Raw genomic sequence first — 17,003 nt, 5'->3', positions numbered from 1 at the left:
ATGCACCTTTGTAGATACACATGTTCCAGCAATCAGCTACTTTTTACTTGAATAAAACCTGATATTTAAATGGGTTTAACGTGACGAAAGTGGTGAAAACGTGGTCATAAACAATGCTGTTTTTACTGTATCTCAAGAGTCAAGAGAACAATGCCATCAATGTGCGTAATGTTTTAATTGTAGCATACTAAGGCCTCATGTTATTCCTGCATTGTTACTGGTGTTATTGTGTTTTACATTTTGTTCCCCTGTGTGTGTTCAAATGAGAGACTCTGGAGTGGTTACCTTGCACAGCAGCTGGATTCTCACGATATCACGCGAGAAACGCAGGGATGACATATCACACGAAAAGCCATATTGTCAGGCTTCAAGTAATAAGGCTCGTTCAAGATAAACTGCACCTCGCCTGTAAAGTGGACGAGAGCAGGCGGCAGCAGCCGGTGACAAAAGTCGGACAGTTTCCAGCCGTTTCCAGCCGCCTTCAGGCTGAACAGGAAGTCACAAAAACACTCACATCCTGTTAGGTCCGATTCCGATTTAATAAAATGTTATCAGACCCATATATCAGCTTGTACACAAGTCTCCAGTTGTAGGTTTAGCTGTCAAAATGCTCTACATGCGATCTGTTGCTGATTTTAATTAACAACGCACTGCAGAGGATCTGTAATCTAAACAGATTTAATCTCTCTGACTTCTAAACGTAACTATCAGCCAGACAACATGTGGTTTATACAGAATAAGCCTTTAAATCAGACAAATAGCAGTTAAAGTCCCTCCAATTCAAAAACAATAAAAAGTTTATATAAAATGTCATCATGTTGAGTCGATTCTGAACAAATCAGCTGTTAGATCAGCTGAGAGGCAGGGGTTTCCCAGCATACCCTGGGTCCACTTGGGTCTTGCAGTCGGTGAAAAGCAACTGCGCTGCCTGCGTCTCAAACCTGCGGCCGCCTTGAGCTCGTGAGGTTATCGTTGCCGATGTGTGCATGACGTCAGAGCAAGTCGGGATCAAGTCGGACACATTTTGCTGTTTCCTGTTGCTCTGGTCTAAAATCATCTGGCCAAAGGACTACAGTTGAAAATTAGCCGGCTGGCTAACACTGGCACATTTACAGAAATGTTGATTAACGTGTGAATGTCCTTTATAAAATAAAGAATAAAGAATAAAAGAATAAATCTAACCGGCATGCATTGGGCGGCGATCGCTGGTGATCGATTCTGCACAGACCTGGCTCATTTGCCTAATGCTTTTTAGGTGTGTGTCACAACTGCAAATGTGTGTTCAAAACAATAATGGAGAAGGTGATAAACAGATGGTTCATCCAATCACCTGCCAGTTATTTTTTGAAAGTGCCTGCCCTTTCCCAAATAGTTTCCAATGACGGCTTCTCAGATGGATTTGTGTTAACAAATCATCTGGCGTGTCAGGTTACTGGAGAGGTGCCTTCATAGGCGTAATTTACGTGGGGATGGGGGGTTTTAACCCCCCAATAATCACAACTGGCCAGTTTAACCCCCCCAAAAAATCTTATCATAATGATGACTGTAAAATATTACCTGTTATAAAAGATGATAAGTGGTTGGCTTTCTCGATTTGATGTAGTTGGCAAGCAAAGAGATTTGGTTGTGCCCAACCCTTCTCTGTTTTTCAAGCACACAGCACGGCGGGTGTGACTCATGTCGCGTCATTTTATTGTTGTTAGCTTTGATGCTAAAGCAGTTTTAGCTTTCCCATGATGCTTTTGAAAGTTTTTGACCAATCAGAGGAGTTGCTTAGAGGGCCTGTGAAATAAAGTCGGAAAAATACATATTTGACTGACCCACAATGCTGCAATATTTTTTTTACAGAATAGTATGGAATTAAGTACAGTTAAATAATAGTATGACTATCAAATGGCTGAAGATAAATATCAATTTTACTAATACTGGAACAGACTTGATACATTACAAATGTTGAGATATGTAGAGCATGTTGTTTTGCTATGGCTCTTAAAATGAAAGTGAAACAGCCTATTTGGGCATACATGTCCCGGGACCTCCCAAGATAGTTGGAGTCAACTTCCGTGTTTTGGTACAGTTGGTTTTTACACCTGATGCAAACACATTAACTGTAAAGACCACCTTTTCAAGTGGACTTGGGCATGGATGTGTGAGCAGGACATCTGGTCAACTTTAGGATCCAGGCCCAGGTCCCTAATGTAAAAGCCCCCTTACTGCCTTATATCCCATTATATTTCCACACTTTGAATTGTCACTTGTATTTTCTTAACATAAATAAAGGTATTTCCAACATAAATTGGTGCATTAAAAAATTATCAGAATGCAGAAATTGAAGTGTTTCACGCTGAAAATGTCCTACCCCCCACTTTCATATGTTCCCCTAAAAAGGCCCATTCTGAGCCAGGAAAAAAAATATATTGTAAAATCCTGATTCACACCAGTAATTTTGTATTTTTTCTCTAATCTTAAATATGTGGGTTATTGATAAGATTCATAACTTTTATTTGGTTTATGTCAATGTGCATTACTGTGTAATCACGGGAAGAAGAAGAGAAAGGACTAGAAGAAGAGAAACACGAGGGTGTAGAGCATAGACAGTAAAAGAAATGGACACAGCGACGCCATAGACTTCGACGGAGACCGGTGAAGTCAAGAACCAGACGATTGTGTCGTCCGGGGACTGGGCAGAAACTCGAGTGAAGATAATGACCTCTTCTGAAGAGTCCATCATGTTTTTTTTAATCCTCCGTGTCCTCCTCGGCTACTAGTAACTGCGTGGAGGAGGGATGAGGGGGGTGCACGATCACGGAAGGCTTGTATCATGTGGATGCGCTGACAGTTTTGTTGTCATTACTTAGAATTCCTCATGGGGGCGGCAGAAACTACGCACTATAGCTTTAAGGTTCACAAAAATGGCTGCTCACATTTGTCCAAGGAACATCCTGCAATCAGCATGGCTAACCCAAAATCTTCAAACAAAGCCACCAGTGCAGATGGGTTGGGGAAGTAGGAGAACAAAGGCTGTGTCTATAGGTGCATTCTGCCCCATTGGCATCAGCATGTCAATGTGGCATTATATAGATCGCTTGACATCATGTGAAAGGAACCAAACACTTGGGGGATGGCAAGAAACCTATCACCCTACTTGTTCACACACCTGGCACACAGTCTGTATGAACTCAGGGTTTGTAAAAAACATGTTTAACATTTGTTGTGTTAAAACACACAAAACATACAGGACATAGAGGCATGAGGACTGTGCTGCAACATGAACACTTGTGTTGTGTAAGTGCTACTTACAAGTGTGTCTGCTTTTTGACCAACAACACAAGTTAAGTGACAAATCAAAAACAGACCCAGTTTTCAAAAGGCAAATGATTTAGTAAGTGAAAGTCTGTTATATTCCAAAGCACCAGCCTGGATGTGTTGAAGGAGACCTATTATATACCATTTTCAGGGTTCGTACTTGTATTTTGTGTTTCTACTAGAACATGTTTACATATTTACAATCATCAGCTCTGATTGGTCAGCGTTTCCACGTCTCCCGAGTCTCCGTGATCTGCGGTCGCTGCCTCTGTACAGTCCGTTGGAGCTGGAGACTGACTGCAACAGAGTATACAGTATAGCAAGACTTTGTACAGTGAAAAATCACCACAAAGGCTTCTAAACCAAATACTACACAACTGAACATGTTCTAGCAATAATGTGACCCAAAATTGGGGTGAAATTAACAACATTGGCAGCCAAGATTACAGCTTTACCTGAAGCCTGTACTATGAATAAAGATCAACATGCCCTGGATGTATTTCAGTTACCCGGCTTCACCAAACCTAAAAACCGCGGTCCCGCATAACCTGTGTTACGACGGTGGTTAACAACTAGTTCAATCAACCCAGGGTTTCCCAATCCAGCGTGTTTACATAAAAGAGGCGGTGTTTGCGCAGCATGACCAATCGCAAACATCTACCAGAGCCGCACATTTTACATAAGAAGAGCAAACTATAATTCTACATAAATATGAAGAACACAGACACGGTTTTACAGGCAAAACGCAATACAGTCGCTGTTTCCTAAAACAGGAAGGAAAGCTGGCAAAAAAATAGCCGACGCTGTAAATGTGTAAATTACAACGCTTATCATCAACCCATCAGTCAGGCACAAGATCTGACCATAATTACACTTGTGCTTTCCATAAACTGTCGTTGCTTTAGCCTATTATTTCAGTTGCAACCCTGGCAGTGGTAAGCGATCGTGAGAGCAAATAAAAAACATAAAAACATAATTCAAACCGATGTGTCGCATTGGCAACACACAGCTCAAGAAGCCGACAAATAGCCTATATGTAATTCCCTCCGCTGAAAATCTATATCTTTCATAAAAATACCCATCGGGGAATGTTAACGGGGTTGTCGGTCTCTAAATGTTTTAACTTTTATGAGCGCACCTCTCTCTCTTTGTGCACCGAGCTGAGAATCCAACATATTATATAATGTTATATATATATACAGTGAGGAAAATAAGTATTTGAACACCCTGCTATTTTGCAAGTTCTCCCACTTAGAAATCATGGAGGGGTCTGAAATTGTCATCGTAGGTGCATGTCCACTGTGAGAGACATAATCTAAAAAAAAAAATCCAGAAATCACAATGTATGATTTTTTAACTATTTATTTGTATGATACAGCTGCAAATAAGTATTTGAACACCTGAGAAAATCAATGTTAATATTTGGTACAGTAGCCTTTGTTTGCAATTACAGAGGTCAAACGTTTCCTGTAGTTTTTCACCAGGTTTGCACACACTGCAGGAGGGATTTTGGCCCAGTCCTCCACACAGATCTTCTCTAGATCAGTCAGGTTTCTGGGCTGTCGCTGAGAAACACGGAGTTTGAGCTCCCTCCAAAGATTCTCTATTGGGTTTAGGTCTGGAGACTGGCTAGGCCACGCCAGAACCTTGATATGCTTCTTACAGAGCCACTCCTTGGTTATCCTGGCTGTGTGCTTCGGGTCATTGTCATGTTGGAAGACCCAGCCTCGACCCATCTTCAATGCTCTAACTGAGGGAAGGAGGTTGTTCCCCAAACTCTCGCAATACATGGCCCCGGTCATCCTCTCTTTAATACAGTGCAGTCGCCCTGTCCCATGTGCAGAAAAACACCCCCAAAGCATGATGCTACCACCCCCATGCTTCACAGTAGGGATGGTGTTCTTGGGATGGTACTCATCATTCTTCTTCCTCCAAACACGGTTAGTGGAATTATGACCAAAAAGTTCTATTTTGGTCTCATCTGACCACATGACTTTCTCCCATGACTCCTCTGGATCATCCAAATGGTCATTGGCGAACTTAAGACGGGCCTTGACATGTGCTGGTTTAAGCAGGGGAACCTTCCGTGCCATGCATGATTTCAAACCATGACGTCTTAGTGTATTACCAACAGTAACCTTGGAAACGGTGGTCCCAGCTCTTTTCAGGTCATTGACCAGCTCCTCCCGTGTAGTTCTGGGCTGATTTCTCACCTTTCTTAGGATCATTGAGACCCCACGAGGTGAGATCTTGCATGGAGCCCCAGTCCGAGGGAGATTGACAGTCATGTTTAGCTTCTTCCATTTTCTAATGATTGCTCCAACAGTGGACCTTTTTTCACCAAGCTGCTTGGCAATTTCCCCGTAGCCCTTTCCAGCCTTGTGGAGGTGTACAATTTAGTCTCTAGTGTCTTTGGACAGCTCTTTGGTCTTGGCCATGTTAGTAGTTGGATTCTTACCGATTGTATGGGGTGGACAGGTGTCTTTATGCAGCTAAAGACACCTGAAAAAGGTGCATCTAATTTAGGATAATAAATGGAGTGGAGGTGGACATTTTAAAGGCAGACTAACAGGTCTTTGAGGGTCAGAATTCTAGCTGATAGACAGGTGTTCAAATACTTATTTGCAGCTGTATCATACAAATAAATAGTTAAAAAATCATATATTGTGAATTCTGGATTTTTTTTTTTAGATTATGTCTCTCACAGTGGACATGCACCTACGATGACAATTTCAGACCCCTCCCTGATTTCTAAGTGGGAGAACTTGCAAAATAGCAGGGTGTTCAAATACTTATTTTCCTCACTGATTATATTATATTATATATATGACAGAAAATACGGAAAAGCATAATAGGTATGTGTTTTCATTGTGTTAAGGTACGTTCACACCGCCTGTGTTTACTGCGAATGTGGTGGCGTGATTACATACAAAGTCAATGCAAAGATGTGAATTTGCTGTGGGACCTAAATGATGTGAATGGTGCGAAGCGAATGAGGTTAAATTTGCATATTCAAGTGAGTGGAAATATTTTAACTTGAGTGAGAAGTTTGTGTGGTGTTATGTTGCAAAAGCCTATCATTGTTTAGATCCTCCTGATTAGGGTTGGGTATCGGTTGGTTTTTATCCAATACCTACCTACTCTGTATTTTTTAAACTGTTGCGGTGCTTAAATGATTCTCGAACCGGTACTTAAAAAAACAAAAGCGCAACATTTTGTCAAAAAAGAATACCCTTTTATTTCCAGGGCCAAATTGAACACAATATTAACTTAAATATGTAGTAACATATGGTAATACTAAATAAACCAATATAAAATAAAAATTCACATTTACATAATATCAAATAAAACAATATCGTATCAAACAATATAATAATACTGGAGATTAACAGAGATTACTATCAGGGTAATTTTTTACACATTAGGCACATTAAGCAGAAAGCCAGCGGACACTGAGTGGAAGTATAGGACATAGCACACGTTGTCACACACGCTGTTGAATGGCAATGGTGTTTGCTAGCCTACTTGATATGCAAGATTTGCGGTTGGCATTAAATTACTAGATTTACCCGAAAGGAACGGCTGCTGTCATCATCATCATCTGTGATGTCCACCACCACACTGGCAGGGCTGGGACTCTCTTCAATTTGTCCGGCGAGGCCGACACTGGTTGCTGCTGTTGAAGTGCTTTGCCTTGCGTCACGTAGGTTATCAAACACGGTGCATTGTTCAGCTTTTAAATAAACTCCAAGTGTCGCAAGATGTTTCAACAAATTTGACGTGTTACGTCCCTTGCATGACATTGGTTTAAGGCATCTGTTGCATGTCGCAGAGTCTGCATCCTTAGACGTGAAATGCAGCCAAACCTTGGAGCGTTTTGCCTTCGGCATCTTAATTGATCCTCTCATTATCAGTTCTGATCAACAAGTGTGCTGAGTAGCAGCAATGATGTCACGCAAGTTGACACCGGAACACCAGGGGGCGGTGAAAAAAAGTCAGGCACCAAAATGAGGCACCGAAATTTCCGTTCTTATTCGGTCTCGTTACTACTACCGTTTACATCGGAACCAGTGCCCTATTGGCACCACGTTTCGGTACCCAACCCTACTCCTGATGTCCTAACGTTGTTGAATCACAAATGGAGAAACAAATCGTTGTAGCTGTCTGTGGGCACCCAGAGCTCTATAGTCAGGGTTCGTACACCTTTTCCAAGGTCAAATTCAAGCACTTTTCAAGCACTTTCAAGGTCAATTTTAAAGCTTTTTCCAGCACCTTACACCACACACCATTTTGACCATACATAGTCAAAATTATTATTTAGTGTTTTTGTCACATTAAAAGACATACTGCTATAAACATCCAAAACTGTGTTTCGTAATAGCAGAAGGATCAGATATTTAAGCAAAACAGGTTTTATTTTTCAAAACATATCACTGTCTAAGTAGACTTTGCTTGCTATCTAACCTGCCTGAGTCAATGTAAAAACAATTATTCCAAACAAAATCACTCGACAGGTTCACTTTCAATTAATTTATTGAAAATATAAAAAATGCAAACATTCGTCTTTGAGGTAGACAGTCAGTCAGATTCAGCTCATTGACCTTTTTTAACAATATTGTGCAAATCAAAAAAACTTGAGTTGTCAAACACACAGAATTAACACAAAATAGTGCAAAAGTATATATGGCCAAAAGTGCTACATGTGCTTTATAAAGATTAGGCCAAAAGTTGCATTTTATGTATATGGTCTATAACCTCAAAGTGCATATTAATATATATATATATATATATATATATATTAATAATTTAACATAATGAACTCATCAAGATGTGTAAATGTAAACAAATCAACTTAAAGTTGACTTCAGTGGACTTTATCCACTCCTGAAAAACAACAAAAAAACAAACAAAGAAAATACAACACTAAATACTGAAACACTAAACAAATCAACTTAAAGTGCTATTATTATGCTGTTTGGCTTTTTCCCTTTCCTTTATTGTGTTATATATCTTTTTGCGCACATTATAAATTAGGTTTACAAAGTGAAAAAGCCCAAAGTCCACCCCAAAGGGACTTACCATCTCCAACAGAAAACACTGTTCACAAACTGCTCCAAACAGCTCTATTGTAGTCCAGCCTTTACTTCAGAGACAAACGTGGTCACTTTGTAACACACGTTATAATGCTCACCTAGCTGCCTGCTAGCATGGCACTAAACACAGAACAGTGTACGTTAAAGCCATAGTACATTAAGGACCTATGAAGGAGTGTCTTTGAGCTCCTTCAGCTTGTCGTTTAGCTGTTTTTCTACAGCCTCCAGACTTTTTTGTTTTTCTTTTGCAGCTCTGCGAAGACCATTTGACTTTGAGATGAAGCTGAGTTTTCCAACCGATTCAGCTTTCTCTGCATTGCTATCTGCAGATTTCAGGAGGACCCTTATGTCCTCCTCCATCCTCTTCTTTTTGGCCTTGATCTCAGCTATCTCCTCCATTACTCCCTTCCTCTTCTGAGCAGTCTGCTCATCTTGTTTTTGACGTTTTTGGTCATCCAGATAGTTGTGATATTTCAGCCTGGCAGCAGCTGCAGAGAGGAGTAGCTCCTTTGTGTAGACCATGTTGAGCAGCCCTCCAATATGGTTCACATGGTCATGAATGATCCGCTGAGCAATCAGAGAATGCTCTTTCAGGTTCTCCACCATCACCTCTTTGTTAACTGAAAACCCTCTCTCAACAGAGGCTTGACCATGGGAGAGGACCAGGACGAGTTTCACTACCTCCCAGAGATGGCGAAACTCTGCATTGTTTGATAAATGTTCATGGTAGAATTCATCCAACCTTCCCATCTGTGGGTTGAAATTCCTGAAGGAATCTGACGCACACATCAGATTGTGGTCATAAAAGTGGCCAAACTCCCTCAGAATGTCATCACAGCTTTGTTCTTCAATGCGGCCAGATTCCACGAGGAGTCGGAGAACAGTGCTGAGTTTTTGGACACTTGTCTCTTTGCTTTTGAGGAGCACCCTTGGATCAAGGACAGACAGGCTTCTGACAAGTGGATATTTAAGTGGTGCCTTTTCAAACAGTTTCGACACCATCTTCAGTAAAAACAGCTTGCAGTTCTGTCTAAACTCCAGCCTCAGCTTCTCGGAGGAGTTTTGTTTCATGTGCTCCTCGAGGGCTCGCTCTGTGACGAATCCGACTCTCAGTTTGGTGACATCCATGTGGTTGACTGAGTTAGCATAGTCAACTTGAAGAAGTTTTACAGGGGTAGTTGCATCCTTCATGACACTGGGCTTGACAAACTTCTCCATTAGACTCCTCAGCATATTTGTGAGATCACCGCACATAAACGGCAGCATGGGTTTGTCCGTCTGGTAGAACTTCAAAAATGGTGTGATTTCCCTAGCTACCATTAGAAAGAAGTTCAGCTTTGCTGGGAAGAGGGCATCTTGCACAATCATCTCAGCCGTTTTGAAAGACTTTGTAAGTGGCTCTGTTACAGTTTTCATTTTAGCAGCACTGATGTACATTTTCAGAGAGGGCAAAATCTGAAGGGCACGCTCAGCCACCTCCACATTTTCCAGCCACCGATGACTACAGAAGTCAAGAGGGAAGGATGTGCAACCAGTGACTTCTGTGTAGCTGCTACAGCTGAATCAGGTTCTGGAAGCCTATCTCCGAACACACTTTTTCAATCTTCTCGTGCATTTGTTCTGCAGTGTGATGACCCATGAAAAATGATGTTAGGTACCTTGACTTTACTAGGTTATCATTCCAAAATCGTATGTGCATGTCAAGCTGGCTTTTCTTAATTTCCCTATTTAGACTTTCATCAAACAGAAGTACATATTCAGACTCTTTCTTGGCTTTGGCCTTCATTAGGAAAGAGAAATGAGGAGCAATCCCAAATGTGGTGAGGTATGCTGCTTTTCTCTCCCCACAAGTAAACTGCTTTGCAATGTCACTGTCAGGAAACATGGTTCTGAAAATGTCTGCTGCATTCTCACATGATTTGTAGGAATAGTGGCTGGTTACAACTTTTGTTGCCCAGCATATTTCTGCTTGAAGTGTTGGATTAGAGCTGACAAATGATTTTATGGTGCTGGTTGCCTGATGTGGATTAGAAGACTGGACAGGAAGAGTGGATGTGGATGGTAAAGGGGCTACTCCACCGGCTGCTTCCACTGTACTGTCACTGCTGGTTGTATGGATGGATGTAGCTGTGCTTTTCTTCCCAAAAAAATCACTTACTACTGGACCTGGATTCAGATGACTTTGCATCAGGTCTTGATGCTTTTTTCCTAAATAACAAAAATAGGAGGGAAATGTTATTTTTGTATTAATTATGTTTATTCTCAATAGAATTATCAGTAAAATGCTGAAAATGATAGTGGTCAGTTAACTATGTTGCTGTAAATCCTGAATTATCACCTTTAAAATGTTTAATCTCTTCATGGTTCATAACATAACATACAGTAAAACAGCTACGGCGAGTAGCACTGAGTGGGAAGATCTGAGCCAAATGACATGCAGCTAGGTCATTCGTGTCAAATCAGACAAAATTTAGGAAAACAATTGCACCCTTAGATTTTGCTCAAAATGTATGCTACCCTTAATCCAAATCTAGGGCATGCTGTACAAACTTGCTGTCATATTGACATGTTTGTCTTCCACCCTACAAAGTTTGGGCTGCCTGTCTCACGCTGTCTATCTCTCTTAACATGAATAATACTTTTCATTATATTAATGTTCAAATATTGTTTCCCAGATAATGTGATTTTCAGGCTGTCAAAGTGAAGTAATTTCAAGGACTGAAAATATGAAGACATAGGATTTGAACATAAATATTTTACAGGCCTTGCTTTTGGGACATATTCTTGATATAGACAAGTTTTGAACAAAATCTAAGACAGGTTAACAACAACCTGTAATTCAATTTTAACCCAGAAGACTCTGACAAGACAGTGCCCAGGCACCTGCCTGATAAATAGCATATCTTAATTGGAAAAAAAAAAAAATGTATTTCATTGCCAAGACATACACATGTATCTACTGGAATAGAGCAGTGTAAATATTGCATAAGGCCATCCTCAACCTTACAGTAGGCTATTACGTAGCTAGTAATGTTCACTCAGTGTTTTGTTGTTAAACTGTGCAGTTTGAGCACTGAGCAACTGAGCAGTGACGTTAAATCACCGGTTTCAGGTACGTACGGTAACTTCTGGATGGTTTCAAGGTAACGGTAGGTAGCTAACATTAGCAGATAAGCCCGTTGAAAAAAAATATCTAGAGGAAACACTGCAATACTAACATTACATTATCACACAAAGTACTCTCAGTCACTTAGCTAGCCTGCGAATTGCTAGCTAGCAGTTACTATGGTAAACAAATAGGCGCTAACGTGTAGAGTAGGATACTTCACTTGGCTTACCCTTCATGTGACTCGAGAGCGCAGACTCGCCCATTGTAAAAAGCTGCACGTCTTTTTTGCAGACTTTACAACAGGCAACTCGTGGGGTTTGTCCCTGTTTAATCCATAACTTATATTTGTCATCATCCAGCCAACGTTCATTGAAACGACAGCCTCCTGGCATGGCGCAGTAGTGGTTTCATGGGGGTCCGGCGGCAAAATTACGAATCCTACTATGGCCACGCCAAGACCCGCCCTACGAAGCAGCTCGATTGGTTGGGGTCATTTCACCTCGAGTGGTTAAGGTTAGGATAGCCGATTGGTCAGGGGATAGGACCTGAACAAATGGGGTTACGTTACCTTGCGTGGACGCCTGGCCAATAAATGCTATCATGTGTGACTCTGCCGGGTCTTGCGACCCGGCAGAGTCACACATGACTGGCAGATCGCAGTCACACCAAGCGAGCAGGTTTAATTTAGGCTCTCCAACATTTTATTTCTCCATTTAATAAACAAACTATTCAGTCAGATAGATATTTGTTGTGAAAGAAATACAGTTACAATTTCAAGCATTTTCAAGCATTTTATCCAAAATGCAAGCACTTTTCAAACCTTGAAAACACAACTTCAAAATTCAAGCATTTTCAAGGATTTCAAGCACCCGTACGAACCCTGTATAGTGCTCTCTCTTCAGTCTATCCTTCTTTACTACTTATTTGGAATACCTACAGTATCTTCCTAATCTGTTTATTTTGTACTCGTACTAGGGCTGCTCGATATGAGGAAACTATACGATAGGCTATAACATTGTTGAATACTGCGATAACGATATAACTTGCATTAAGCAGATGTTGGATATGTGATTTCAGCTGACGCAGAAACTCTCTGGGTGTCTTTTGCAGTGTGTCGCAGCCTTTCGTGATGTGTTTGGTGCAGTTGATATTCCGACAACGATATAAAATTCATTCATTCATTCATTCACCTCATTATTTGTTACAGAGGCCTGGACGAAAAAGGAGCTTTCTTGGGGAAATGTAAGAGGGGAAGTTGGACTACCTGTTAAGTTCTGTAATGACTTGTGTTGTTGATGGAGCAGCTACAATGTTGAAATATCTCTGATCAATCCAAACTTAATTCAGAAAACAAGCATTTTAAAAGTTGTTGCTTGTTATCTTACGGACAGACCTGACAAAGTATGAATTCAGACTTTTTACAAATCGGCATCATGATGTTATTTCGGCATACTTTTTATCCGTTTATTGCAATTAAAAATGATCAAAATCTGTACCTCAAGTAGTGATGATGATAGATATGATACCAATATGATCCTTCAATCAAGGTCACGCGAATAAAGAAACACGAATATTTGCAACACCTCTGTGTGAACACACTTAAGGATCTTAGAGATAGTTAGAGATCTGTGCTTACCTTGAAAGCTCCCGACTGACAGGTAAAGCCAGGTGAGTGCTGGGATGAAGAGCAAAGCGAGAGAGGCCGCCAGGAACTTCCTGCGCCCACGACACATTCCCAGCATCCTCTGGACTGAAGTAATGGAAAGAGAGGTAAAGTGACCTCTATGTGGGTAACAGCTGTTGTCCAAGCTGATTCATGGCACTGGATGAGAAGGGAGAGATGGAAAAACTAGTTAGACAAGGTGCAGACATTTCACATCCTGTATGGAAAGGATTACAGCTGAGCATATGGCTTCTGTTATATGGCGAGTTGACAAAGTTAAATACATCTTACCGCCTGCGCCAAAAGACACAATTTATTTATTTTTGGGGGAATTACTGGAATTGTTGGGTCTTTGTAAATAATGGAGTGTGTTCTAGACCTACTCTATCTGTAAAGTGTCTTGAGATAACTCTTGTTATGATTTGATACTATAAATAAAATTGAATTGAATTTATAAAAAAAAAAAAAAAAATGGTATGTATTTATGTGATTAATAAATTAATCATAACATTTTCAGAATACTGATAAAATAGGAAAACGCTATTACAACCATCTATAGTTTGTATTTGCACCAAATCTGGTAAGTCTGGAGAACATTAAGGGTTGGGGCACCAACTTTGGGTTTTTTTTGGGTCAAAATGACAATGTACAAACAAAGGCCAAGTTGCAGCTAGCAAGCAAAGTACAATAATAAAATAATATGTTTTGTTCTGTCTTAGTTCCAAAGAATATCTTGACACCAATTTGTTATCTCTTAGTCGAAAAACCAGAGACTAGTTCGCAAAAGTGAGCTTCACGTATATTGTGGCCTATACCAGTGAATTCTGCTCTAAGGAATGCATGAACATAATGCATTTGAACTTGAAAGGGGCTAGCAAGATATCAACCAAAACATCCTTATTGTAGTACTTGTTACGGTTTACATGGGTAATTTTTTAGAGGTTGGCTTTTATACATTTTATAATTATACATTTGCACCTTTAAGGGTTTGGGATGCAATGCTCTTTAGCTAAAAGTTGATGAAAAAAGGTAATACATTTTAAAATGTTTTTGTGGGTTCTCAGACACTAGCCCTTCAGATGTTTTACTAGCCAGATGGTTACTTGTCAGAAATGTAAAATGTAGAAATAAAAAAAAATTAAGAATCACCACAGATTTGGGATCAACTATTACAATTTATTAACATACAATTAACAAGTGGCAATAACAAAGCTGGAACTAACTTATTCCTTCAATTACTGGGGGAACCAGTGCTTTGGTGCCTCTGGCTTTTCAAGCTATTGTGCAGTGTTTTTGCCTTTTTCTGTTATTGTTTTGTTGTGAAGTAGGAATAGTTAACACTTAGCTACTGTAAGCTATTTCATTAAGTTTCCTTTAAGCAAAGAACAAATATACTGTATGTCTAGTGCTTTTATTGTGAAAGGCAAGAACAGAAAGAGTGTCTCTGCCATTGAACGAGCCTGTCACAGAGCAGCGACTCTCACTCACAAGATTACATTTATTTTCCACTTTCCCGATCAGACAACCGCATGAGCATGCCACTTGACCTAACAGAGTTTACTCGCCCCAGGCAAGTGGGCAAGCGTTAATGTCGAGCCCTGATGACCAATCAAATGATAAAGTCTCCATGGAGCCAACTTATCTAGCTCATTAAACCATTCATACTGAATTTATATTAAAAACTCAAATAATGACAACTGCAAGCACGAAGCAACCTTTTTTACCTGCCAATTTGAAGAGATTCATGTTGCTTAAATCAGGCAGTCAAATCCTAATCTGACTTTGATTACCTAAACTAATTTGTTAATTTCCAGCGCTATGTAGGGCAGAGAGTATAGAAGTCTCATTAAATGATATTAGTAAAAATCCTCTTTCCGTTACAGCCACATTTGTCCAATTAACCTGTTGACCTCACTCGATTTTTAATCTTCACCAGTGACTGCCCAGTGATAAAACATAATACCGCTGGCTGACACTGTGGAGGCTGGCACATACACAAGCCAGGATTCAAAAAACCATACTGTCACCCAGTAGAATGCAGTAGAGGGAGCAGCTTTCAAGCATGGAAAAGTATTTCTAGTACTCTCATCGTTTTTTATTGTGGCCTGGGCAATGTGAAGAGTGAGACGGGGTTAAATGAGGCTAAAGGAGATTAAACAAGACTCAAGTACGACAACCTCTGCTTTAATAGGCAGACTATGAATCATTTCAGCGGCTCCTTAGCCTTTGACCTTTGTGTGATGTTAGCTCTCCACTGGATTTTGTGATTTACACTGCAAATGCTACACTGAAGACATTTATTACCAAAGTCAAGTGAGGTGTCATGCCACTGAATAAGCAGCTCCAGTCATGCAGGAATGCAGGGGAAAAAAGGCATTATGTTGCAAAAGAAAAAGAGGTTGCAGGAGCTAAGACTGAAGAGCAGCAGCAGAATGAGGGCAATGTCCTTTGTTTCACCAAAACTAGGTGCCATGATATGTGAAAAATATGATAACCAGGTGATATGTGAAAATTATGTTCACTTTTTCATAAAATTTTAAATTTGGTACACTTGTATAGTTCGGGAGCTGAACAATTTTAGAAATGGAACCATCGCAAAAACGCCACGTGGCAGCCATTTTACTTTCCGCCATGACCAGACCAGTTATAACACAGAATAGATGATGTCTACCCAAATTTTTTGATGGGAAAGGATTACAATGATACTATACACAACATCGTAAACTGTTCAGGTAAATAGTTAATGGTGCGTACAGTGACGTGAGAACTGTGACAATCACAGTATCTTAAGTGTTAAAGGATGATCTGGGTTGAGTTGTCCACAATAGCTACTGCACTACTGTACTCCCTGTACACACACTACTGTGTAGCCACTTTCGAGCATCGTCAAGTTTGCTGACAACAAAGCTGTGGTGGACCTGATCACAGACAACAATGAAAAGGCCTACCTTAAGGAAGTAGAGGACTTGACCCGCTGGTGTCAGGACAACTACCTACTGATGAATGTCAGCAAGACTAAAGAGATGATAGTGGACTCGAAGCAGGGAAGGAACTACGCATTACTAATATCCATAGGTCCTCAGTGTAGAGGGTGGGCAGCCTTGGTGTCCACATCACCAAGGGTCTGACCTGGGTGCTGCATACTGACAAAGTGGTGAGAAAGGCAAGGCAGAGCCTGTTTCACCTCAGACGCCTGAGGAAATTCTGGGTATCCCCTCAAATACTGACCATAAGACCCTGCTTGTTTGGCTGAACACACACTAGGCGGTGCCCGACCCTGCCTAAAGGATATTTTACACCAGGCGCTGCAAGAATAAGGCTAGCAGAATCATTAAAGATCCAAACTATCAAACTACCTAGGTAACAGCCTTTTCTCCCTGTTGAGGTCGGGTAGAAGATACCGGACACATCAGGCCAGTACTGAGAGGCTCGGGGAGGAGCTTCTACCCTCAGGTCATGGTTTCGAAAAATCTTGGAACAATACCTAGCCCTACTGAGAGGATTCAGAGTAACTGCAAAGCTGCATTCTTAAATCATTTACTTAGGGGTTTCAATGGGCCGGATAGATCCGGATTTTGTAGAAGAAGAACTCAAAATGCAAAGCTTTTTACTGAAGTAAAACTATTAACTATTAATAGTAAAACTATTGATACTGCACAGTGCAGTCCTGCATTCAAATGTTTACTTACAGGACGATTCCGGCGCAAAATGAACCTAGGGGTTAATAACACATGGGTACCGAGTCGACCGTTCTCTGGGATATGTTTTCTGCTAATCGAATGTGACCAGTTTTAGGGCAAACCGCTAATTAGCTAATAACGCTAGTCGTCGG

The 17,003-nt window shown here is 40.6% G+C and overlaps 1 protein-coding gene across 1 annotated transcript in view; it reads right to left on the bottom strand.

The window, feature by feature from the left end:
- Window positions 1-17,003, bottom strand: part of large1 (LARGE xylosyl- and glucuronyltransferase 1) — a 217,193-nt gene that overhangs the window by 166,965 nt on the left and 33,225 nt on the right. Inside the window, exon 2 of the mRNA XM_031316902.2 lies at window positions 13,145-13,330. Coding sequence (XP_031172762.1) covers window positions 13,145-13,250 — 106 coding nt within the window. The 5' untranslated portion in view covers window positions 13,251-13,330. The remainder of the gene's footprint in view (window positions 1-13,144; window positions 13,331-17,003) is intronic.

Source organism: Sander lucioperca, chromosome 20 (assembly GCF_008315115.2).
Source record: "Sander lucioperca isolate FBNREF2018 chromosome 20, SLUC_FBN_1.2, whole genome shotgun sequence".
NCBI lineage: Eukaryota > Metazoa > Chordata > Actinopteri > Perciformes > Percidae > Sander > Sander lucioperca.
The sequence above is the reverse complement of the archived record's forward strand: the minus strand, read 5'-3'. Positions and strand labels throughout refer to the sequence as shown.